The sequence below is a fragment of the Oncorhynchus keta genome, chromosome 10 (assembly GCF_023373465.1).
Source record: "Oncorhynchus keta strain PuntledgeMale-10-30-2019 chromosome 10, Oket_V2, whole genome shotgun sequence".
Lineage (NCBI taxonomy): Eukaryota > Metazoa > Chordata > Actinopteri > Salmoniformes > Salmonidae > Oncorhynchus > Oncorhynchus keta.
The window spans coordinates 82,500,758-82,526,245 of record NC_068430.1 but is presented as its reverse complement, the minus strand read 5'-3'; the positions used below and the strand labels follow the sequence as shown (position 1 = coordinate 82,526,245).

General features: G+C 46.3%; 1 protein-coding gene and 3 long non-coding RNA genes across 8 annotated transcripts in view; 3 read left to right on the top strand and 1 right to left on the bottom strand.

The window, feature by feature from the left end:
• The window catches only part of lpar2b (lysophosphatidic acid receptor 2b), a 67,830-nt gene extending 47,046 nt beyond the window's left edge, over positions 1–20,784 (top strand). For 2 of the 4 annotated variants that reach the window (XM_052528536.1, XM_052528537.1), the window contains 2 exons: positions 11,201–11,466; positions 20,205–20,776. In XM_052528536.1, coding sequence (XP_052384496.1) covers positions 11,201–11,466; positions 20,205–20,303 — 365 coding nt within the window. In that variant the 3' untranslated portion in view covers positions 20,304–20,776. Of the gene's footprint in view, positions 1–11,200; positions 12,059–20,204 lie in introns of those variants that run through there. The other 2 variants (XM_052528535.1, XM_052528538.1) reach the window with 2 other exon arrangements.
• LOC127932570 (uncharacterized) lies at positions 19,185–19,819 on the bottom strand. Its single transcript, XR_008145992.1, has 3 exons — positions 19,706–19,819; positions 19,527–19,591; positions 19,185–19,460 (listed from the first exon to the last, which is right to left on the bottom strand). It is a non-coding gene; the product is annotated as an uncharacterized LOC127932570 (long non-coding RNA).
• Positions 20,785–21,257: 473 nt separating the features above from the next.
• Positions 21,258–23,358, top strand: LOC127932569 (uncharacterized). 2 transcript variants are annotated; one of them, XR_008145991.1, is made up of 6 exons: positions 21,258–21,350; positions 21,757–21,779; positions 21,850–21,918; positions 22,081–22,103; positions 22,295–22,363; positions 23,312–23,358. It is a non-coding gene; the product is annotated as an uncharacterized LOC127932569 (long non-coding RNA). The 2 variants fall into 2 exon arrangements; XR_008145990.1 differs by lacking the exon at positions 21,757–21,779 and having other exon boundaries at positions 21,873–21,918.
• A 322-nt stretch (positions 23,359–23,680) lies between these two features.
• On the top strand, positions 23,681–25,078 carry LOC127932568 (uncharacterized). The gene is made up of 3 exons (XR_008145989.1): positions 23,681–23,781; positions 24,236–24,281; positions 24,556–25,078. It is a non-coding gene; the product is annotated as an uncharacterized LOC127932568 (long non-coding RNA).
• Positions 25,079–25,488: the final 410 nt, after the last annotated feature.

Below are 25,488 nucleotides of genomic sequence, written 5' to 3'. Positions count from 1 at the left end.
AGGTTTAGATGTTAGGGTTAGATGTTAGGGTTAGATGTTAGGGTTAGGTTAGATGTTAGGGTTAGATGTTAGGGTTAGATGTTAGGGTTAGATGTTAGGTTAGGGTTAGATGTTAGGGTTAGATGTTAGGTTAGATGTTAGGGTTAGATGTTAGGGTTAGGGTTAGATGTTAGGGTTAGATGTTAGGGTTAGATGTTAGGGTTAGATGTTTAGGGTTAGGTTAGGTTAGATGTTAGGGTTAGATGTTAGGGTTAGATGTTAGGTTAGGTTAGATGTTAGGGTTAGATGTTAGGGTTAGATGTTAGGGTTAGATGTTAGGTTTAGGATGTTAGGGTTAGATGTTAGGGTTAGATGTTAGGGTTAGATGTTAGGGTTAGATGTTAGGGTTAGGGTTAGATGTTAGGGTTAGATGTTAGGGTTAGGGTTAGATGTTAGGGTTAGATGTTAGGGTTAGATGTTAGATGTTAGGGTTAGATGTTAGGGTTAGATGTTAGGGTTAGATGTTAGGGGTTAGATGTTAGGGTTAGATGTTAGGGTTTTAGATGTTAGGGTTAGATGTTAGGGTTAGATGTTAGGGTTAGATGTTAGATGTTAGGGTTAGATGTTAGGTTAGATGTTAGGGTTAGATGTTAGGGTTAGATGTTAGGGTTAGATGTTAGGGTTAGATGTTAGGGTTAGGGTTAGATGTTAGGTTTCAGGGTTAGATGTTAGGGTTAGGTTTAGATGTTAGGTTTAGATGTTAGGGTTAGATGTTAGGTTTAGATGTTAGGGTTAGGTGTTAGGGTTAGATGTTAGGGTTAGGGTTAGATGTTAGGGTTAGATTTTAGGGTTAGATGTTAGGGTTAGATGTTAGGGCTAGATGTTAGGGTTAGATGTTAGGGTTAGGTTTAGATGTTAGGTTTAGATGTTAGGGTTAGGTTTAGATGTTAGGTTTAGATGTTAGGGTTAGATGTAGATGTTAGGTTTAGATGTTAGGGTTAGGTTTAGATGTTAGGGTTAGATGTTAGGGTTAGATGTTAGGGTTAGATTTAGATGTTAGGGTTAGATGTTAGGTTTAGATGTTAGGTTTAGATGTTAGGGTTAGATGTTAGGGTTAGATGTTAGGGTTAGATGTTAGGGTTAGGTTTAGATGTTAGGGATGTTAGGGTTAGATGTTAGGGTTAGATGTTAGGGTTAGATGTTAGGATGTTAGGGTTAGATGTTAGGGTTAGATGTTAGGGTTATGTTAGGGTTAGATTTAGATGTTAGGGTTAGATGTTAGGGTTAGATGTTAGATGTTAGGGTTAGATGTTAGGGTTAGATGTTAGGTTTAGATGTTAGGTTTAGAGATGTTAGGTTAGATGTTAGATGTTAGGGTTAGATGTTAGGTTTGTTAGGGTTAGATGTTAGGGTTAGGGTTAGATGTTAGGTTTAGATGTTAGGTTAGATGTTAGGGTTAGATGTTAGGGTTAGATGTTAGGGTTAGATGTTAGGGTTAGATGTTAGGGTTAGGTTTAGATGTTAGGGTTAGATGTTAGGGTTTAGGTTTAGATGTTAGGGTTAGATGTTAGGGTTAGGTTTAGATGTTAGGGTTAGGGTTAGATGTTAGGTTAGATGTTAGGGTTAGATGTTAGATGGTTAGATGTTAGGGTTAGATGTTAGGGTTAGATGTTAGGGTTAGATGTTAGGGTTAGATGTTAGGGTTAGATGTTAGGGTTAGGTTTAGATGTTAGGTTAGATGTTAGGGTTAGATATTAGGGTTAGATGTTAGGTTAGATGTTAGGGTTAGATGTTAGGGTTAGATGTTAGGGTTAGATGTTAGGGTTAGATGTTAGGGTTAGGTTTAGATGTTAGGGTTAGATGTTTAGGGTTAGATGTTAGATTTTAGGTTAGGGTTAGATGTTAGGGTTAGATGTTAGGGTTAGATGTTAGGGTTAGGTTAGTTAGATGTTAGGGTTAGATGTTAGGTTAGGTTTAGATGTTAGGGTTAGATGTTTTAGATATTAGGGTTAGATGTTAGGTTAGGGTTAGATGTTAGGGTTAGATGTTAGGGTTAGATTTAGGTTTAGATGTTAGATGTTAGGGTTAGATGTTAGGTTAGGTTAGATGTTAGGGTTAGATGTTTAGATGTTAGGGTTAGATGTTAGGTTAGGGTTAGATGTTAGGGTTAGATGTTAGGTTTAGTTTAGGGTTAGATGTTAGGGTTAGGGTTAGATGTTAGGGTTAGGTTAGATGTTAGGGTTAGATGTTAGGGTTAGGGTTAGATGTTAGGGTTAGATGTTAGGGTTAGATGTTAGGGTTAGGTTTAGATGTTAGGGTTAGATGTTAGGGTTAGATGTTAGGTTAGATGTTAGGGGGTTAGATGTTAGGGTTAGATGTTAGGGTTAGATGTTAGGGGGTTAGATGTTAGGTTAGGCTTAGATGTTAGGTTAGATGTTAGGGTTAGATGTGTTAGGGTTAGATGTTAGGGTTAGTTTAGATGTTAGGTTAGGGTTAGGGTTAGATGTTAGGGTTAGGGTTAGATGTTAGGGTTAGATGTTAGGGTTAGGGTTAGATGTAGATGTTAGGGTTAGATGTTAGATGTTAGGGTTATATGTTAGGGTTAGGTTTAGATGTTAGGGTTAGATGTTAGGGTTAGGGTTAGATGTTAGGGTTAGATGTTAGGGTTAGATGTTAGGGTTAGGGTTAGATGTTAGGTTTAGATGTTAGGGTTAGATTTTAGGGTTAGATGTTAGGTTTAGGGTTAGATGTTAGGGTTAGATATTAGGGTTAGATGTTAGGGTTAGGGTTAGATGTTAGGGTTAGATGTTAGGGTTAGGTTTAGATGTTAGGGTTAGATGTAGATGTTAGGTTTAGATGTTAGGGTTAGGTTTAGATGTTAGAGTTAGGGTTAGATGTTAGGGTTAGATGTTAGGGTTAGATGTTAGGGTTAGGGTTAGATGTTAGGGTTAGATGTTAGATGTTAGGGTTAGATGATAGGGTTAGGGTTAGATGTTAGGTTTCAGGGTTAGATGTTAGGGTTAGATGTTAGGGTTATGGTTAGATGTTAGGGTTAGATGTTAGGGTTAGGGTTAGATGTTAGGTTTCAGGGTTAGATGTTAGGGTTAGGTTTAGATGTTAGGTTTAGATGTTAGGGTTAGGTTTAGGGTTAGATGTTAGGGTTAGGTTTAGGGTTAGATGTTAGGGTTAGATGTTAGGGTTAGATGTTAGGGTTAGGGTTTAGATGTTAGGGTTAGGGTTAGATGTTAGGGTTAGGGTTAGATGTTAGGGTTAGATGTTAGGGTTAGATGTTAGGGTTAGGGTTAGATGTTAGGTTTAGATGTTAGGGTTAGGGTTAGGTGTTAGATGTTAGGGTTAGATGTTAGGGTTAGATGTTAGGGTTAGATGTTAGGGTTAGATGTTAGGGTTAGGTTTAGATGTTAGGGTTAGATGTTAGGGGGTTAGATGTTAGGGTTAGGGTTAGATGTTAGGGTTAGATGTTAGGGTTAGATGTTAGGGTTAGGGTTAGATGTTAGGGTTAGATGTTAGGGTTAGATGTTAGGTTTAGGGTTAGATGTTAGGGTTAGATGTTAGGGTTAGGTTTAGATGTTAGGGTTAGATGTTAGGGTTAGATGTTAGGTTTAAATGTTAGAGTTAGATGTTAGGGTTAGATGTTAGATGTTAGGTTTAGATGTTAGGTTTAGATGTTAGGGTTAGATTTTAGGGTTAGATGTTAGGTTTAGGGTTAGATTTTAGGGTTAGGGTTAGATGTTAGGTGTTAGGGTTAGGGTTAGATGTTAGGGTTAGGGTTAGATGTTAGGGTTAGGGTTAGATGTTAGGGTTAGATGTTAGGTTTAGATGTTAGGGTTAGATGTTAGGGTTAGATGTTAGGGTTAGATGTTAGATGTTAGGGTTAGATGTTAGGGTTAGATGTTAGGGTTAGATGTTAGGGTTAGATGTTAGGTTAGGTTTAGGGTTAGGGTTAGATGTTAGGGTTAGATGTTTAGATGTTAGGTTAGATGTTAGGGTTAGGGTTAGATTAGTTAGGGTTAGATGTTAGGGTTAGGTTAGGTTAGGGTTAGATGTTAGGGTTAGATGTTAGATGTTAGGGTTAGATGTTTAGGGTTAGATTTAGGTTAGGGTTAGATGTTAGGGTTAGGGTTAGATGTTAGGGTTAGATGTTAGGGTTAGATGTTAGGGTTAGATGTTAGGGTTAGGGTTAGGTGTTAGGTTTAGATGTTAGGGTTAGATTTTAGGGTTAGATGTTAGGTTTAGGGTTAGATTTTAGGGTTAGATATTAGGGTTAGATGTTAGGGCTAGATGTTAGGGTTAGATGTTAGGGTTAGGTTTAGATGTTAGGTTTAGATGTTAGGGTTAGATGTTAGGTTTAGATGTTAGGTTAGGTTAGATGTTAGGGTTAGATGTTTAGATGTTAGGGTTAGATGTTAGGGTTAGATGTTAGATGTTAGGGTTAGATGTTAGGGTTAGATGTTAGGGTTAGATGTTAGGGTTAGATGTTAGGGTTAGGGTTAGATGTTAGGGTTAGGGTTAGATGTTAGGGTTAGATGTTAGGGTTAGGTTTAGATGTTAGGGTTAGATGTTAGGGTTTTAGATGTTAGGGTTAGATGTTAGGGTGTTAGGGTTAGATGTTAGGGTTTAGATGTTAGGGTTAGATGTTAGGGGTTTAGATGTTAGGGTTAGATGTTAGATGTTAGGGTTAGATGTTAGGGTTAGGGTTAGGGTTTAGATTTTAGGGTTAGATGTTAGATGTTAGGTTAGATGTTAGGGTTAGATGTTAGGGTTAGATGTTAGGGTTAGATGTTAGGGTTAGATGTTAGGTTAGGGTTAGATGTTAGGGTTAGATGTTAGGGTTAGGTGTTAGATGTTAGGGTTAGATGTTAGGGTTAGATGTTAGGGTTAGGTTAGGTTTAGATGTTAGGGGTTAGATGTTAGGGTTTAGGGTTAGATGTTAGGGTTAGATGTTAGGGTTAGGGTTAGATGTTAGGGTTAGATGTTAGGGTTAGATGTTAGGGTTAGATGTTAGGGTTAGGGTTAGATGGGTTAGGTTTAGATGTTAGGGTTAGGTTTAGATGTTAGGTTAGATGGTTAGATGTTAGGGTTAGATGTTAGGGTTAGATGTTAGGGTTAGATGTTAGGTTAGGTTTAGATGTTAGGGTTAGATGTTAGGGTTAGGGTTAGATGTTAGGGTTAGATGTTAGAGATGTTAGGGTTAGATGTTAGTTAGATGTTAGGGTTAGGTTAGGTTAGGGTTAGATGTTAGGTTAGGGTAGATGTTAGGGTTAGATGTTAGGGTTAGATGTTAGGGTTAGTTTAGGGTTAGATGTTAGGGTTAGGGTTAGATGTTTTAGGGTTAGATGTTAGGGTTAGATGTTAGGGTTAGATGTTAGTTAGATGTTAGGGTTTAGATGTTAGGGTTAGATGTTAGGTTAGGGTTAGATGTTAGGGTTAGATGTTAGGGTTAGGGTTAGATGTTAGGGTTAGATGTTAGGGTTAGATGTTAGGTTTAGATGTTAGGGTTAGATTAGATTAGTTAGGGTTAGTTAGATGTTAGGGTTAGATGTTAGGGTTAGATGTTAGGGTTAGATGTTAGGGTTAGATGTTAGGTTAGGGTTAGATGTTAGGGTTAGATGTTAGGGTTAGAGATGTTAGGGTTAGGTTTAGATGTTAGGTTAGATGTTAGGTTAGGGTTAGATGTTAGGGTTAGATGTTAGGTTAGGGTTAGATGTTAGGGTTAGGGTTAGATGTTAGGGTTAGATGTTAGGGTTAGATGTTAGGGTTAGATGTTAGGGTTAGATGTTAGGGTTAGGGTTAGATGTTAGGTTTAGATGTTAGGGTTAGATGTTAGGGTTAGGTTTAGATGTTAGGGTTAGATGTTAGGGTTAGGTTTAGGGTTAGATGTTAGGGTTAGATGTTAGGGTTAGGGTTAGATGTTAGGGATGTTAGGTTAGATGTTAGGGTTAGGGTTAGATGTTAGGGTTAGATGTTAGGGTTAGGTTTAGATGTTAGGTTAGGGTTAGATGTTAGGGGGTTAGATGTTAGGGTTAGGTTTAGATGTTAGGGTTAGATGTTAGGGTTAGATGTTAGGTTTAGATGTTAGGGTTAGATTTAGATGTTAGGGTTAGATGTTAGGGTTAGATGTTAGGTTAGGGTTAGATGTTAGGTTAGGGTTAGATGTTAGGGTTAGGTAGATGTTAGGGTTAGATGTTAGGGTTAGATGTTAGGGTTAGATGTTAGGGTTAGATGTTAGGGTTAGATGTTAGGTTAGGTTTTAGATGTTAGGGTTAGATGTTAGGTTAGATGTTAGGGTTAGATGTTAGGGTTAGGTTTAGATGTTAGGTTTAGATGTTTAGGGTTAGATGTTAGGGTTAGGGTTAGATGTTAGGGTTAGATGTTAGGGTTAGATTTAGATGTTAGGGTTAGATGTTAGGGTTAGATGTTAGGGTTAGGGTTAGATGTTAGGTTTCAGGTGTTAGATGTTAGGGTTAGATGTTAGGGTTAGGTTTAGATGTTAGGGTTAGATGTTAGGTTAGGGTTAGATGTTAGGGTTAGGGTTAGATGTTAGGGTTAGATGTTAGGGTTAGATGTTAGGGTTAGGTTTAGATGTTAGGGTTAGATGTTAGGGTTAGGGTTAGGTTTAGATGTTAGGGTTAGGGTTAGATGTTAGGGATAGATGTTAGGGTTAGATGTTAGGGTTAGGGTTAGATGTTAGGGTTAGATGTTAGATGTTAGGGTTAGATGTTAGGGTTATGTTAGGTTTAGATGTTAGGGTTTAGGTTAGGTTAGATGTTAGGGTTAGATTTAGGGTTAGATGTTAGGGTTAGATGTTAGATGTTAGGGTTAGGTTTAGATGTTAGGGTTAGATGTTAGGGTTAGATGTTAGGGTTAGATTTTAGGGGGTTAGATGTTAGGGTTAGATGTTAGGGTTAGATGTTAGGGTTAGATGTTAGATGTTAGGGTTAGGTTAGGGTTAGATGTTAGGGTTAGGTTTAGATGTTAGGGTTAGATGTTAGGGTTAGATGTTAGGTTAGGTTAGATGTTAGGGTTAGATATTAGGGTTAGGGTTAGATGTTAGGTTAGATGTTAGGGTTAGATGTTAGGGTTAGATGTTAGGGTTAGATTTAGGGTTAGGGTTAGATGTTAGGGTTAGATGTTAGGTTAGTTAGATGTTAGGGTAGGGTTAGGGTTAGGTTTAGGGGGTTAGATGTTAGGGTTAGATGTTAGGGTTAGATGTTAGGTTAGGGTTAGATGTTAGGGTTAGATGTTAGGGTTAGATGTTAGGTTAGGGTTAGATGTTAGGGTTAGATGTTAGGGTTAGATGTTAGGGTTAGATGTTAGGGTTAGATGTTTAGATGTTAGGGTTAGGGTTAGATGTTAGGTTTCAGGGTTAGATGTTAGGGTTAGATGTTAGGGTTAGGGTTAGATGTTAGGGTTAGATGTTAGGGTTAGATGTTAGGGTTAGATGTTAGGGTTAGATGTTAGATGTTAGGGTTAGATGTTAGGGTTAGATGTTAGGGTTAGATGTTAGGGTTAGGTTTAGATGTTAGGGTTAGGGTTAGATGTAGATGTTAGGGTTAGATGTTAGGGTTAGGGTTAGGGTTAGATGTTAGGTTTAGATTTAGGGTTAGGGTTTTAGGGTTAGATGTTAGGGTTAGTTAGGTTAGATGTTAGGGTTAGATGTTAGGTTAGGGTTAGATGTTAGGGTTAGATGTTAGGGTTAGATGTTAGATGTTAGGTTAGGGTTAGATGTTAGGGGTTAGATGTTAGGGTTAGGTTAGATGTTAGGGTTAGATGTTAGGGTTAGATGTTAGGGTTAGATGTTAGGGTTAGATGTTAGTTTAGGGTTAGATGTTAGGGTTAGGTTTAGATGTTAGGGTTTAGATGTTAGATGTTAGGGTTAGATGTTAGGTTTAGATGTTAGGGTTAGGGTTAGATGTTAGGGTTAGATGTTAGGGGTTAGATGTTTTAGATGTTAGGTTAGATGTTAGGGATTTAGGTTAGGGTTATGTTAGGGTTAGATGTTAGGGGTTAGATGTTAGGGTTTAGGTTTTAGATGTTAGGGTTAGGGTTAGATGTTAGGGTTAGATGTTAGGTTAGGGTTAGATGTTAGGGTTAGGTTTAGGTTAGTTAGATGTTAGGGTTAGATTTAGGTTAGATGTTAGGGTTAGATGTTAGGGTTAGATGTTAGGGTTATGGTTAGATGTTAGGGTTAGATGTTAGGGTTAGGGTTAGATGTTAGGTTTCAGGGTTAGATGTTAGGGTTAGGTTTAGATGTTAGGTTTAGATGTTAGGGTTAGGTTTAGGGTTAGATGTTAGGGTTAGGTTTAGGGTTAGATGTTAGGGTTAGGTTTAGGGTTAGATGTTAGGGCTAGATGTTAGGGTTAGATGTTAAGGTTAGGTTTAGATGTTAGGTTAGGTTTTAGGGTTAGATGTTAGGGTTAGGTTTAGGGTTAGATGTTAGGGGTTAGATGTTAGGGTTAGGTTTAGATGTTAGGGTTAGGTTTAGGTTCAGGTTTAGGGTTAGATGTTAGGGTTAGGTTTAGGTTAGGTTTAGGGTTAGATGTTAGGGTTAGGTGTTAGGTTTAGGGTTAGGTTTAGGGTAGATGTTAGGGTTAGGGTTAGGTTTAGGGTTAGATGTTAGGGTTAGATATTAGGGGTTAGGTTTAGGGTTAGGTTTAGGATTAGATAGGGTTAGGGTTAGGTTTAGGGTTAGATGTTAGGGGTTAGGTTTAGGGTTAGGTTTAGGATTAGATATTAGGGGTTAGGTTTAGGGTTAGGTTAGGGTTAGGGTTAGATGTTAGGTTTAGGGTTAGATTTAGGGTTAGATTTAGATGTTAGGTTTAGGGTTAGGTTTTAGATGTTAGGGTTAGGTTTAGGGTTAGGTTAGGGTTAGATTTAGGGGTTAGGTTTAGGGTCAGGTTTAGGGTTAGATATTAGGGGTTAGGTTTAGGGTCAGGTTTAGGGTTAGATGTTAGGGGTTAGGTTTAGGGTTAGGTTTAGGGTTAGATATTAGGGGTTAGGTTTAGGGTTAGATGTTAGGGTTAGGTTAGGGTTAGGTTTAGGTTTAGGGTTTAGGGTTAGATATTAGGGTTAGGTTTAGGGTTAGATGTTAGGGGTTAGGGTTATTAGTTAGGGTTAGGTTTAGATTTAGATGTTAGGGGTTAGGTTTAGGGTTAGGTTTAGGGTTAGGGTTAGATGTTAGGTTTAGGGTTACATGTTAGGGTTAGATGTTATGGGTTAGGTTTAGGGTTAGGTTTAGGATTAGATATTAGGGGTTAGGTTTAGGGTTAGATGTTAGGGTTAGATGTTATGGGTTAGGTTTAGGGTCAGGTTTAGGATTAGATATTAGGGGTTAGGTTTAGGGTTAGGTTTAGGGTTAGGGTTAGATGTTAGGTTTAGGGTTACATGTTAGGGTTAGATGTTATGGGTTAGGTTTAGGTTTAGGGTCAGGTTAGGTTAGATTTAGGGGTTAGGGGATTAGATATTAGGGAAAATAGGATTTTGAATGGGAATCAATTGTTTGGTCACCACAAGGACAGTAAAACAAAAACTGTGAGTGAGGAATGTCTGTGCTGACAGGGAACAGCATAGTTAGACCACCACGACACAAATACACCCCTCCATTTCAACCACAGCATAGTTAGACCACCACGACACAAATACACCCCTCCATTTCAACCACAGCATAGTTAGACCACCACGACACAAATACACCCCTCCATTTCAACCACAGCATAGTTAGACCACCACGACACAAATACACCCCTCCATTTCAACCACAGCATAGTTAGACCACCACGACACAAATACACCCCTCCATTTCAACCACAGCATAGTTAGACCACCACGACACAAATACACCCCTCCATTTCAACCACAGCATAGTTAGACCACCACGACACAAATACACCCCTCCATTTCAACCACAGCATAGTTAGACCACCACGACACAAATACACCCCTCCATTTCAACCACAGCATAGTTAGACCACCACGACACAAATACACCCCTCCATTTCAACCACAGCATAGTTAGACCACCACGACACAAATACACCCCTCCATTTCAACCACAGCATAGTTAGACCACCACGACACAAATACACCCCTCCATTTCAACCACAGCATAGTTAGACCACCACGACACAAATACACCCCTCCATTTCAACCACAGCATAGTTAGACCACCACGACACAAATACACCCCTCCATTTCAACCACCCATTTAGACTCTCTGTCACTTTCCATTTCCTGAACCACAGCATAGTTAGACCACCATGAAAAATACAGATCCATTTCAACCACAGCATAGTTAGACCACCACACACAAATACACCCTCCATTTCAACCACAGCATAGTTAGACCACCAGCTGACACAAATACACCCCTCCATTTCCCACAGCATAGTTAGACCACCACCACAAATAAACCACAGCTCCATTTCAACCACAGCATAGTTAGACCACCACGACACAAATACACCCCTCCATTTCAACCACAGCATAGTTAGACCACCACGACACAAATACACCCCTCCATTTCAACCACAGCATAGTTAGACCACCACGACACAAATACACTCCTCCATTTCAACCACAGCATAGTTAGACCATACACCCTCCATTTCAACCACAGCATAGTTAGACCACCCGACTCACCCCTCCATTTCAACCTCCCCTTCTCTCTGTCACTGTGTGTGTGTACAGTATGAATTCCTGAAGGGTGAAATTGTGTAATTGAATATTATCATAATGAAATCAGATCTGTCAGACCAACCCCAAGCCACACACAGTGGATACCTCTGTGTGTCTACAGTATTCACTGACCAGCTGACATTTTACAATTGTCTCCCTCCTCCCCTCCTCCTCTCCCCTCTCCACTCCCTCTCCTCCTCTCTCCTCCCCTTATCCCCCTCTCCTCTCCAACCCCTCTCCAGTCCTCCTCCCCCCCCCTCTCCTCCTCCCCTCCCTCTCCCTCCCCCTCTCCTCCTCTCCTCCCCCTCCCCCTCCCTCCCTCCTCTCCCCTCTCCTCTCTCCAACCCTCTCCTCCTCTCTCCAACCCTCACCTCCTCTCTCCAACTCTCTCCTCCCTCTCCTCCTCTCTTCTCCTCTCCTCTCTCCTCCCTATCCTCCTCTCTTCTCCTCTCCTCTCTCCTCCCTCTCCTCCTCTCTCCTCCCTCTCCTCCTCTCTCCTCCTCTCCTCCTCTCTCCTCCTCTCCTCCAGGTTGTTTTGTGATCTGCTGGACCCCGGGCCTGGTGTTGTTGATGTTGGATGGTCTGGGCTGTGAATCTTGTCAGGTGCTGCGTTATGAGAAGTACTGTCTGGTCCTGGCTGAGTGTAACTCCCTTGTCAACCCCATCATCTACAGCTTCAGAGACACGGACATGTTACAGACCTTCAAGCGGATCCTCTGCTGCCTGTGTCGCCGCGGCGACGCCGGCCGCAAAGACACGCTGTCCGGCATGCGCTGCAACACCCTGGAGCAAGAGGTACTCTCCGAGAGCAACGGCAACAATCACCACGACGACGACAATCATATAAGTCCCCACGGCAACCACTCGGACACAGACGATTAGACGAGGACAGTAGACACATATAGGTGACAGACGTACGATGACGACGTAACAAGCAGTTACACCGTAACAATGTCAACACTGACAGGGTGCTATAGTAACTTTCATCACCATGCCCAGACAACTAGCTAACAGTCCTGTGACAACAATGTAGCTACACTGTCACAATGACATAAACTACACCGTAACAATGTCAACACTGACAGGGTGCTATAGTAACTTTCATCACCATGCCCAGACAACTAGCTAACAGTCCTGTGACAACAATGTAGCTACGCTGTCACAATGACATAAACTACACCGTAACAACAACGTTATGGCCTCCAAACTATACCATAGCAACCACCATGCACTGACACACCTTAACAACATCAACCACTGTAACCACGACAACTTAACAAAACATTTCTAAAAATAACTACACTGGATAAAAGACCACTTAAGTGACTACTACCATGTAACAAAATAACATGGCAACACCTACAACAACGTCAACGTAACACAATACCACAACGTACAACAAAAATACGTAAACATAACACAATACCATGACACCACTTACAATAAGTACAACATAACAAAATACCATGACAACACTGACAACACTACAACAAGTACAACATAACACAATACCACGACAACACCTACAATAACGACAACGTAACAAAATAACAACAAACAACAAGTACAACGTAACAAAAACAAAATAACATGACAACACTTACAACAAGTACAACGTAACACAATACCACGACAACACCTACAATAATTACAACGTAACAAAATAACATGACAACACTCACAACAAGTACAACGTAACACAATACCACGACAACACCTACAATAACGACAACGTAACAAAATAACATGACAACACTCACAACAAGTACAACGTAACACAATACCACGACAACACCTACAATAACGACAACGTAACAAAATAACATGACAACACTCACAACAAGTACAACGTAACACAATACCACGACAACACCTACAATAACGACAACGTAACAAAATAACATGACAACACTCACAACAAGTACAACGTAACACAATACCACGACAACACCTACAATAACGACAACGTTACACAATACCACTAAAACACCTACAACAACAGAATTACAGTGGAACATGTACCACAACAATGTCACAAAATAGTCCTACAACAACCAGGCCTCGACGACGACCACCTCCTGATTCAGAGAGGGTTGGGTTCAATGCGGAAGACACATTTCAGTAGGAGGCGTTCGGTTGTACAACTGACGAGGTATCTCCCTTTACAAGCAGACAGAGAATATGGCCTATATGAGTGTTTGTAGCATCGTTGTTATAATACTGTATGTGGCGCTGTAACATAGCAGCCCTGTCTGTCTCTGTTTTCATCAATATAGAACCATATGAATAGTTAATCATGCAGATATTATTGTTTGGAAACTAACGGCAGCTGTACTGTCTGGAGAAGTGACTGCGTGTTATTAGAAACCGGAGCCTACGTGCTGTTTGTAAAGAGAGACCTGATCAAACATAACGTTGTGAGTGATGGGGCTGATTTCTCCTCTGTTAACATGGTGCCGTGCAGCTTCTAACACAGATGTCTCAATCTGTGTGTCTGGAGAGAAAGAGACGTTCTACAACGCCAAGACTTGAATGAGTCCGGTTGAGTAAGACCAGCCCCCCGCGGTGAATGTTTTGGTCTTCAGCTGGGTTCATACCGGACTCTGATAATGCAACTGTTTTCCATACAGACTTTCTATATAGTGACAATGTCCCTGGAACGTTGTAGGAACGTTGTAGGAAGGCTGTCTGCCAACCCCTGGACAGCCTGGTGGGATGTGAACCAGATGTTAAAGTGGTTCAAACAGGTCTGACTAGTTGTCATGTTTCCTGTGACCTGTAGCTATGGCATGTACACACACACACACACACACATACACAGAGAGACACACACACACACACACACACACACACACACACACACACACACACACACACACACACACACACACACACACACACACACACACACACACACACACACACACACACACACACACACACACACACACACACACACAGAGAGAGACGCACACACACACACACACACACACACACACAGAGACACACACACACACACACACAGAGACACACACACACACACACAGACACACACACACACACACACACACACACACACACACACACACACACACACACACACACACACACACACACACACAGAGAGACGCACACACACAAACAAACACACGGCTGACTCATCACTGTGTCGTTGCTCTCTGTGTGGAGACACAGGAGTGTGTGTGTATGTGTGTGTTTACAGTATCCCACACAAACACCAGTTAAACGTTTACACATCCTGTCAGTGATGTCACTAATGGAGAACGAACGGCACAATTACAGGCGGGCGGGGGGGGGGCATTTCAGTGTCGCACGCTATTCTGCACTAACTCTGGTGTGACAGTGAAATATGTTCCCCTCAGCTAAATGGCATATATTATATTATTTTATATTACTTACCCGACCCCACCCATGACACGGACTGTCATTTTGTTTTACACACACACACACACACACACACACACACACACACACACACACACACACCACACACACACACACACACACAGTAAAGTGTGATATACACACCCACAGTGGTCAAGTGAAATCACACACACACACACCACACACACACACACTTCTGGGTCACACACCCAATTGTCAAGTGACCAAAGTGTGCACTCGTTCACTTCCCCAACACTGTCAGATGTATGGTGGGAACTCCCTCCAGAAAGGAAATGACTGTCGAAATAATGGTGGAACTCCCTCCAGCCCTCCACCAACTGCTGTCAGATGTATGGTGGGAACTCCCTCCAATTGCCCTCCACCAACCCAATGCTGTCAGATGTATGGTGGGAACTCCCTCCAGCCCTCCACCAACCCAATGCTGTCAGATGTATGGTGGGAACTCCCTCCAGCCCTCCACCAATCCAATGCTGTCAGATGTATGGTGGGAACTCCCTCCAGCCCTCCACCAACCCAATGCTGTCAGATGTATGGTGGGAACTCCCTCCAGCCCTCCACCAATCCAATGCTGTCAGATGTATGGTGGGAACTCCCTCCAGCCCTCCAAATGCTGCTGTCAGATGTATGGTGGGAACTCCCTCCAGCCCTCCACCAATCCAATGCTGTCAGATGTATGGTGGGAACTCCTCCAGCCCTCCACCAATCCAATGCTGTCAGATGTATGGTGGGAACTCCCTCCAGCCCTCCACCAACCCAATGCTGTCAGATGTATGGTGGGAACTCCCTCCAGCCCTCCACCAATCCAATGCTGTCAGATGTATGGTGGGAACTCCCTCCAGCCCTCCACCAATCTGTCAGATGTATGGTGGGAACTCCCTCCAATGCTGTCAGATGTATGGTGGGAACTCCCTCCAGCCCTCCACCAATCCAATGCTGTCAGATGTATGGTGGGACTCCCTCCAGCCCTCCACCAATCCAATGCTGTCAGATGTATGGTGGGAACTCCCTCCAGCCCTCCACCAACCCAATGCTGTCAACTCCAGATGTATGGTGGAACTCCAGCCCTCCACCAACCCAATGCTGTCAGATGTATGGTGGGAACTCCCTCCAGCCCTCCACCAATCCAATGCTGTCAGATGTATGGTGGGAACTCCCTCCAGCCCTCCACCAATCCAATGCTGTCAGATGTATGGTGGGAACTCCTCCAGCCCTCCACCAATCCAATGCTGTCAGATGTATGGTGGGAACTCCCTCCAGCCCTCCACCAATCCAATGCTGTCAGATGTATGGTGGGAACTCCCTCCAGCCCTCCACCAACCCAATGCTGTCAGATGTATGGTGGGAACTCCTCCAGCCCTCCACCAATCCAATGCTGTCAGATGTATGGTGGGAACTCCCTCCAGCCCTCCACCAATCCAATGCTGTCAGATGTGTGGAATGTCATGAACGAGTGCACCCTTCAGGAGAAAGGAGAGACCATTGGGACGTACCCCAACTCTCACCCTCTCTGACTGTCTGTCCATCTGTCTCTCTGACTGTAGTGAACGAGTGCACCCTTAAGGAGAGATCATTGGGACGTACCCCAACTCTCACCATTACTGGCTGAAATCATCTCTGAAAAGGGAAAATGTTCATAACTGAGAAACTATAAAAGGGAAATGCTGGTTAAGATATTTTCTAAATATTTACATTTTTTATATAAATATGCCTGTTAATATGCATTATTTTCATAAGCACGTATGAAAACATATTTTTCCCAGATTGTAAAATAAAACAATACTCCATTTAACAGAGAAACTGTTTTTTCTCTTTCATTAAAAAATCTGTTTCTGTTTTTTAGTTTTATTTTTGTACCAAAAAATCTCTGAAAATAAAACCAGAAAAATGAAAATATTCCTAATCTGTGCCTGTCTGCCTGATCGCTTGGTTATGCCTGGCGGCATCATGGTGCTGGGTGCGGCCATCGTTTGATCATGTCTGTCTTTTATGATGCTGCCAGGAACGAGAATTAGGACACAAACTAGAAGCTAAACATATTAGTCATTTAGCAGACGCTCTTATCCACAGCCACTTACAGGAGTATCAGGGTTAAAGTGCCTTGCTCAAGGGCACGTTGACAGATTCTTCACCTAGTCGTCTCGGTTACTGGCCCAACACGCTTCATCGCTTGGCTACCCACCACCCACAGAAATGGCTCAATAAATAGGTTGTGGGTTATAGTTGGGTTTCATTTAGGTTCTAGCTTGGTTGTATTGTGTTTCCTTATTGTGTTTCCTTATTGTGTTTCCTTATTGTGTTTCCTTATTGTGTTTCCTTATTGTGTTTCCTTATTGTGTTTCCTTATTGTGTTTCCTTATTGTGTTTCCTTATTGTGTTTCCTTATTGTGTTTCCTTATTGTGTTTCCTTATTGTGTTTCCTTATTGTGTTTCCTTATTGTGTTTCCTCTGTATGCGCAGGAAGGATATCTGTATGTGCTGTGATCCAGCTTATTATGGAGAGGAGCAGGGAGGATATCTGTATGTGCTGTGATCCAGCTTATTATGGAGAGGAGCAGGGAGGATATCTGTATGTGCTGTGATCCAGCTTATTATGGAGAGGAGCAGGGAGGATATCTGTATGTGCTGTGATCCAGCTTATTATGGAGAGGAGCAGGGAGGATATCTGTATGTGCTGTGATCCAGCTTATTATGGAGAGGAGCAGGGAGGATATCTGTATGTGCTGTGATCCAGCTTATTATGGAGAGGAGCAGGGAGGATATCTGTATGTGCTGTGATCCAGCTTATTATGGAGAGGAGCAGGGAGGATATCTGTATGTGCTGTGATCCAGCTTATTATGGAGAGGAGCAGGGAGGATATCTGTATGTGCTGTGATCCAGCTTATTATGGAGAGGAGCAGGGAGGATATCTGTATGTGCTGTGATCCAGCTTATTATGGAGAGGAGCAGGGAGGATATCTGTATGTGCTGTGATCCAGCTTATTGCTGTGCTTGTCATGGAGAGGAGCAGGGAGGATATCTGTATGTGCTGTGATCCAGCTTATTATGGAGAGGAGCAGGGAGGATATCTGTATGTGCTGTGATCCAGCTTATTATGGAGAGGAGCAGGGAGGATGTATGTGCTGTGATCAGCTTATCATGGAGAGGAGCAGGGAGGATATCTGTATGTGCTGTGATCCAGCTTACTGCTGTGCTTGTCATGGAGAGGAGCAGGGAGGATATCTGTACGCGCTGTGATCCAGCTTATTGCTGTGCTTGTCATGGAGAGGAGCAGGGAGGATATCTGTATGTGCTGTGATTCAGCTTATTATGGAGAGGAGCAGGGAGGATATCTGTATGTGCTGTGATCCAGCTTATTGCTGTGCTTGTCATGGAGAGGAGCAGGGAGGATATCTGTATGCGCTGTGATCCAGCTTATGGTGCTTGTCATGGAGGAGCAGGGAGGATATCTGTATGTGCTGTGATCCAGCTTACTGCTGTGCTTGTCATGGAGAGGAGCAGGGAGGATATCTGTATGTGCTGTGATCCAGCTTACTGCTGTGCTTGTCATGGAGAGGAGCAGGGAGGATATCTGTATGTGCTGTGATCCAGCTTACTGCTGTGCTTGTCATGGAGAGGAGCAGGGAGGATATCTGTATGTGCTGTGATCCAGCTTATTGCTGTGCTTGTCATGGAGAGGAACAGGGAGGATATCTGTATGTGCTGTGATCCAGCTTATTGCTGTGCTTGTCATGGAGAGGAGCAGGGAGGATATCTGTATGCGCTGTGATCCAGCTTATTGCTGTGCTTGTCATGGAGAGGAGCAGGGAGGATATCTGTATGTGCTGTGATCCAGCTTATTGCTGTGCTTGATCAGCTGGAGAGGAGCAGGGAGGATATCTGTATGTGCTGTGATCCAGCTTACTCTGTGCTTGTCATGGAGAGGAGCAGGGAGGATATCTGTACGCGCTGTGATCCAGCTTATTGCTGTGCTTGTCATGGAGAGGAGCAGGGAGGATATCTGTATGTGCTGTGATCCAGCTTATTGCTGTGCTTGATCATGGAGAGGAGCAGGGAGATATCTGTATGTGCTGTGATCCAGCTTATTATGGAGAGGAGCAGGGAGGATATCTGTATGTGCTGTTTCAGCTTATCATGGCTGTGATCCAGCTTATTATGGAGAGGAGCAGGGAGGATATCTGTATCGCTGTGATCCAGCTTATTGCTCATCCTGTCATGGAGAGGAGCAGGGAGGATATCTGTATGTGCTGTGATCCAGCCCTGCTGTGCTTGTCATGGAGAGGAGCAGGGAGGATATCTGTATGTGCTGTGATCCAGCTTACTGCTGTGCTTGTCTGGAGAGGAGCAGGGAGGATATCTGTATGTGCTGTCATCCAGCTCTCCAGGAGCAGGGAGGATATCTGTATGTGCTGTGATCCAGCTCTGCTGTGCTGTCATGGAGAGGAGCAGGGAGGATATCTGTACGCGCTGTGATCCAGCTTACTGCTCTTGTCATGGAGAGGGAGCAGGGAGGATATCTGTATGCGCTGTGATCCAGCTTATTGCCTTGTCATGGAGAGGAACAGGGAGGATATCTGTATGTGCTGTGATCCAGCTTATTGCTGTGCTTGTCATCAGGGAGGATATCTGTATCTGTGATCCAGCTTACTGCTGTGCTTGTCATGGAGAGGAGCAGGGAGGATATCTGTATCCTGTGATCCACCCTGTGCTTGTCATGGAGAGGAGCAGGGATGATATCCATCCCTCTTTCTCCAGGGAAGATATCTGTACATCCAGCTCTATCCCTGTATGTCCTGTGATCCAGCTCCTCCACCTAACCCTCTGTGAAAGACACCCACTGTATTTCCTCTCCATCCCTTTCTTCATCCTATCTCCTCTCCAATGGCTGGACCTTACTAACTCTCTCTTTCTCCTGTCATCCCCTCTCCTCATCCTCCACCTAATCCCCTTCACCCTGCCTCTCCATCCCTCTTTCTCCTGTCATCCCCTCCCCCTTCACCCTGCCTCTCCATCCCTCTTTCTCCTGTCATCCCCTCTCCTCATCCTCCACCTAATCCCCTTCACCCTGCCTCTCCATCCCTCTTTCTCCTGTCATCCCCTCTCTCATCCTCCCCTTCACCCTGCCTCTCCATCCCTCTTTCTCCTGTCATCCCCTCTCCTCATCCTCCACCTAATCCCCTTCACCCTGCCTCTCCATCCCTCTTTCTCCTGTCATCCCCTCTCCTCATCCTCCACCTAATCCCCTTCACCCTGCCTCTCCATCCCTCTTTCTCCTGTCATCCCCTCTCCTCATCCTCCACCTAATCCCCTTCACCCTGCCTCTCCATCCCTCTTTCTCCTGTCATCCCCTCTCCTCATCCTCCACCTAATCCCCTTCACCCTGCCTCTCCATCCCTCTTTCTCCTGTCATCCCCTCTCCTCACTCCTCCACCTAATCCCCTTCACCCTGCCTCTCCATCCCTCTTTCTCCTGTCATCCCCTCTCCTCATCCTCCACCTAATCCCCTTCACCCTGCCTCTCTCCCTCTTTCTCCTGTCATCCCCTCTCCTCGTCCCCTTCACCCTGCCTCTCCATCCCTCTCTCCTGTCATCCCCTCTCCTCATCCTCCACCTAATCCCCTTCACCCTGCCTCTCCATCCCTCTTTCTCCTGTCATCCCCTCTCCTCATCCTCCACCTAATACCCTTCACCCTGCCTCTCCATCCCTCTTTCTTCTGTCATCCCCTCTCTCATCCTCCACCTAATCCCCTTCACCCTGCCTCTCCATCCCTCTTCTCCTGTCATCCCCTCTCCTCATCCTCCAACTAATCCCCTTCACCCTGTCTCTCCATCCCTCTTTCTCCCATCCCTCTCCTCGTCCCCTTCACCCTGTCTCTCCATCCCTCTCTTTCTCCCCTCTCTCCTCGTCCCCTTCACACTGTCTCTCCATCCCTCTCTTTCTCCCCTCTCTCCTCGTCCCTTCACACTGGTCTCCATCCCTCTCTTGGAGTCCCCTTCACACTGTCTCTCCATCCCTCTCTTTCTCCCCTCTCTCCTCGTCCCCTTCACACTGTCTCTCCATCCCTCTCTTTCTCCCCTCTCTCCTCGTCCCCTTCATCCTCCCTCTCCAGCCGTATGAGAATGGTGATGCGGAGCTGGTGGAGAAGACCAGGGGAGCACCTCTCATCCTGAAGGGAACAGAGGACATGATGACGTCCACAGAGAGCTGACACGAGCATACACACACACACACACACACACACACACACACACACACACACACACACACACACACACACACACACACACACAGTGTGTGATTATTTTGGGGGGAGTTTCTGAATCATGCTAAATGTTTTTATTGTATAATGTGATGTTTAGTTGTATTGATGAAAAATGTTGTTTGTATGATACTGTATGTTAAAGAAAACATGACTACAGTTACCTACAGGCACGGACGTTTCTGTTTGAAACAACTTTATTGACATTGTCCCATATACACTCCTCAGATATGTGTTGACGTGGTCTACCTGAGCAGTCAGCTCAGTAGGAAAGTCTTCATTACAATCAGAACGGAATATTTATTACTTTTTATTTTTCATTTGACATTTTATTTATGCATTTTTTGTTGTTGATCTTACGAGAATAGTCTGCGCTGAGTGTATACAGTGAGGGGAGAGGTGTGTGTGTAGGGGTTGGAGAGGTGTGTGTGTGCAGGGGTTGGAGAGGTGGGTGTGCAGGGGTTGGAGAGGTGGGTGTGCAGGGGTTGGAGAGGTGGGTGTGCAGGGGTTGGAGAGGTGGGTGTGCAGGGGTTGGAGAGGTGTGTGTGCAGGGGTTGGAGAGGTGTGTGTGCAGGGGTTGGAGAGGTGGGTGTGCAGGGGTTGGAGAGGTGGGTGTGTAGGGGTTGGAGAGGTGGGTGTGCAGGGGTTGGAGAGGTGGGTGTGCAGGGGTTGGAGAGGTGGGTGTGCAGGGGTTGGAGAGGTGTGTGTGCAGGGGTTGGAGAGGTGGGTGTGCAGGGGTTGGAGAGGTGGGTGTGCAGGGGTTGGAGAGGTGTGTGTGCAGTGAGGGGAGAGGTGTGTGTGCAGGGGTTGGAGGGTGGGTGTGCAGGGGTTGGAGAGGTGGGTGTGTGTTGCAGGGGTTGGAGAGGTGTGTGTATTGGAGAGGTTGTGTGCAGGGGTTGGAGAGGTGGGTGTGCAGGGGTTGGAGAGGTGTGTGTGCAGGGGTTGGAGAGGTGTGTATACAGTGAGGGGAGAGGTGTGTGTGCAGGGGTTGGAGAGGTGGGTGTGTAGGGGTTGGAGAGGTGTGTATGCAGGGGTTGGAGAGGTGGGTGTGCAGGGGTTGGAGAGGTGTGTGTGCAGGGGTTGGAGAGGTGTGTGTGCAGGGGTTGGAGGGTGGGTGTGCAGGGGTTGGAGAGGTGTGTGTGCAGGGGTTGGAGAGGTGTGTGCAGGGGTTGGAGAGGTGTGTGTAGGGGTTGGAGAGGTGGGTGTGCAGGGGTTGGAGAGGTGGGTGTGCAGGGGTTGGAGAGGTGGGTGTGCAGGGGTTGGAGAGGTGGGTGTGCAGGGGTTGGAGAGGTGGGTGTGCAGGGGTTGGAGAGGTGTGTGTGCAGGGGTTGGAGAGGTGTGTGTGCAGGGGTTGGAGGGTGTGTGTAGGGGTTGGAGAGGTGGGTGTGCAGGGGTTGGAGAGGTGTGTATACAGTGAGGGGAGAGGTGTGTGCAGGGGTTGGAGAGGTGTGTATACAGGGGGGAGAGGTGTGTGTGCAGGGGTTGGAGGGGAGAGGTGTGTGTGCAGGGGTTGGAGAGGTGTGTATACAGTGAGGGGAGAGGTGTGTGTGCAGGGGTTGGAGAGGTGGGTGTGCAGGGGTTGGAGAGGTGTGTATACAGTGAGGGGAGAGGTGTGTGTGCAGGGGTTGGAGAGGTGTGTGTGTTGGAGAGGGGTTTGGAGAGGTGGGTGTGCAGGGGTTGGAGGTGTGTGAGGGGTTGGAGAGGTGGGTGTGCAGGGGTTGGAGAGGTGTGTATACAGTGAGGGGAGAGGTGTGTGTGCAGGGGTGTGTGAGGGGTTGGAGGGTGGGTGTGCAGGGGTTGGAGAGGTGTGCAGGGGTTGGAGAGGTGTGTATACAGTGAGGGGAGAGGTGTGTGTGCAGGGGTTGGAGAGGTGTGTGTGCAGGGGTTGGAGAGGTGGGTGTGCAGGGGTTGGAGAGGTGTGTATACAGTGAGGGGGAGAGGTGTGTGTGCAGGGGTTGGAGAGGTGTGTATACAGTGAGGGGAGAGGTGTGTGTGCAGGGGTTGGAGAGGTGTGTGTGCAGGGGTTGGAGAGGTGGGTGTGCAGGGGTTGGAGAGGTGGGTGTGCAGGGGTTGGAGAGGTGGGTGTGCAGGGGTTGGAGAGGTGTGTGTGCAGGGGTTGGAGAGGTGGGTGTGCAGGGGTTGGAGAGGTGGGTGTGTGCAGGGGTTGGAGAGGTGGGTGTGCAGGGGTTGGAGAGGTGGGTATACAGGGGGGAGAGGTGGGTGTGCAGGGGTTGGAGAGGTGTGTGTACAGGGGTTGGAGAGGTGGGTGTGCAGGGGTTGGAGAGGTGTGTGTGCAGGGGTTGGAGAGGTGGGTGTGTAGGGGTTGGAGAGGTGTGTGTGCAGGGGTTGGAGGGTGTGTGTGCAGGGGTTGGAGAGGTGGGTGTGCAGGGGTTGGAGAGGAGAGGTGTGTGTGCAGGGGTTGGAGAGGTGGGTGTGCAGGGGTTGGAGAGGTGTGTGTGCAGGGGTTGGAGAGGTGTGTGTGCAGGGGTTGGAGAGGTGGGTGTGTAGGGGTTGGAGAGGTGTGTGTGCAGGGGTTGGAGAGGTGTGTGTGCAGGGGTTGGAGAGGTGGGTGTGTAGGGGTTGGAGAGGTGGGTGTGCAGGGGTTGGAGAGGTGTGTGCAGGGGTTGGAGAGGTGGGTGTGCAGGGGTTGGAGAGGTGGGTGTGCAGGGGTTGGAGAGGGGGTGAGAGGTGTAGGGGTAGAGTGTGTGTGCAGGGGTTGGAGAGGTGGGTGTGCAGGGGTTGGAGAGGTGTGTGCAGGGGTTGGATGTGTACAGTGAGGGGAGAGGTGGGTGTGCAGGGGTTGGAGAGGTTGTATACAGTGAGGGGAGGGTGTGTGCAGGGGGGAGAGGTGTGTGTGAGGTTGGAGAGGTGTGTGTGCAGGGGTTGGAGAGGTGTGTGTGCAGGGGGAGAGGTGTGTGTGCAGGGGTTGGAGAGGTGGGTGTGCAGGGGTTGGAGAGGTGTGTATACAGTGAGGGGAGAGGTGTGTGTGCAGGGGTTGGAGAGGTGTGTGTGCAGGGGTTGGAGGTGGGTGTGCAGGGGTTGGAGAGGTGGGTGTGCAGGGGTTGGAGAGGTGTGTGTGCAGGGGTTGGAGAGGTGGGTGTGCAGGGGTTGGAGGGTGTGTATACAGTGAGGGGAGGGTGGGTGTGCAGGGGTTGGAGAGGTGGGTGTGCAGGGGTTGGAGAGGTGTGTGTGCAGGGGTTGGAGAGGTGGGTGTGCAGGGGGAGAGGTGTGTAGTGAGGGGAGAGGTGGGTGTGCAGGGGTTGGAGAGGTGGGTGTGCAGGGGTTGGAGAGGTGGGTGCAGGGGTTGGAGAGGTGGGTGTGCAGGGGTTGGAGAGGTGGGTGTGCAGGGGTTGGAGAGGTGTGTGTGCAGGGGTTGGAGAGGTGTGTGTGCAGGGGTTGGAGAGGTGGGTGTGCAGGGGTTGGAGAGGTGTGTGTGCAGGGGGGAGAGGTGGGTGTGCAGGGGTTGGAGAGGTGTGTGTGCAGGGGTTGGAGAGGTGTGTGTGCAGGGGTTGGAGAGGTGGGTGTGCAGGGGTTGGAGAGGTGGGTGTGCAGGGGTTGGAGAGGTGGGTGTGCAGGGGTTGGAGAGGTGTGTGTGCAGGGGTTGGAGAGGTGTGTGTGCAGGGGTTGGAGAGGTGGGTGTGCAGGGGTTGGAGAGGTGGGTGTGCAGGGGTTGGAGAGGTGTGTGTGCAGGGGTTGGAGAGGTGTGTGCAGGGGTTGGAGAGGTGTGTGTGCAGGGGTTGGAGAGGTGTGTGTGCAGGGGTTGGAGAGGTGTGTGCAGGGGTTGGAGAGGTGGGTGTGCAGGGGTTGGAGAGGTGGGTGTGCAGGGGTTGGAGAGGTGGGTGTGCAGGGGTTGGAGAGGTGGGTGTGCAGGGGTTGGAGAGGTGGGTGTGCAGGGGTTGGAGAGGTGTGTGTGCAGGGGTTGGAGAGGTGGGTGTGCAGGGGTTGGAGAGGTGGTGTGCAGGGGTTGGAGAGGTGTGTGTGCAGGGGTTGGAGAGGTGGGTGTGCAGGGGTTGGAGAGGTGTGTGTGCAGGGGTTGGAGAGGTGGGTGTGCAGGGGTTGGAGAGGTGGGTGTGCAGGGGTTGGAGAGGTGGGTGTGCAGGGGTTGGAGAGGTGGGTGTGCAGGGGTTGGAGAGGTGGGTGTGCAGGGGTTGGAGAGGTGGTGTGCAGGGGTTGGAGAGGTGGGTGTGCAGGGGTTGGAGAGGTGTGTGTGCAGGGGTTGGAGAGGTGGGTGTGTGTACTGCATAACATGTTAGGTGAGTTTTAAGAAGGGGGGGGGGGTATTTGTAAAGACATTTTACTGATATTAATGTATCAGTAAAATTTTACTGCATTTTACTGATATTAATATAAATGTATTGTTAGGTTCTGAACAGAGTAAAAACTCAAACGGACGACTAGTAAAACCTCAGAGTTTATTCACCGCCCTGAAAGCCTCGGCTGCAAGCACATTTCACACATGATCAAACAGGCATTTATACATCAGGGTGTATCTTCTCTGAACTGCCTTCTGTTGCCCAATACTGCCTACATGTTGCATCGTTGTCTTGGCCTTCCAGCCGTCTGCCAGCCGTTCCTCTTATCTGTCTCGCTGTCTAGAGAATGAAGGAATAGACTATAGGCCAGTCTGTATTGTAGACTGATGTGTTCTGGTTGTTTCTGTGACCTCACAATCAGTTTCATGGTCAGAAATGATGGAAACCGCTTCTATTAAAGAACCTACACCACTTCTGACTGTCTGTCTCTCTGTTACTGTCTGTCCATCTGTCTCTCTGTTACTGTCTGTCTCTCTGTTACTGTCCGTCCATCTGTCTCTCTGTTACTGTCTGTCCATCTGTCTCTCTGTTACTGTCTGTCCATCTGTCTCTCTGTTACTGTCTGTCTCTCTGTTACTGTCTGTCCATCTGTCTCTCTGTTACTGTCCGTCCATCTGTCTCTCTGTTACTGTCTGTCCATCTGTCTCTCTGTTACTGTCTGTCCATCTGTCTCTCTGTTACTGTCCGTCCATCTTCTCTCTGTTACTGTCCGTCCATCTGTTACTGTCCGTCCATCTGTCTCTCTGTTACTGTCCGTCCATCTTTCTCTCTGTTACTGTCCCATCTGTCTCTCTGTTACTCCATCTGTCTCTCTGTTACTG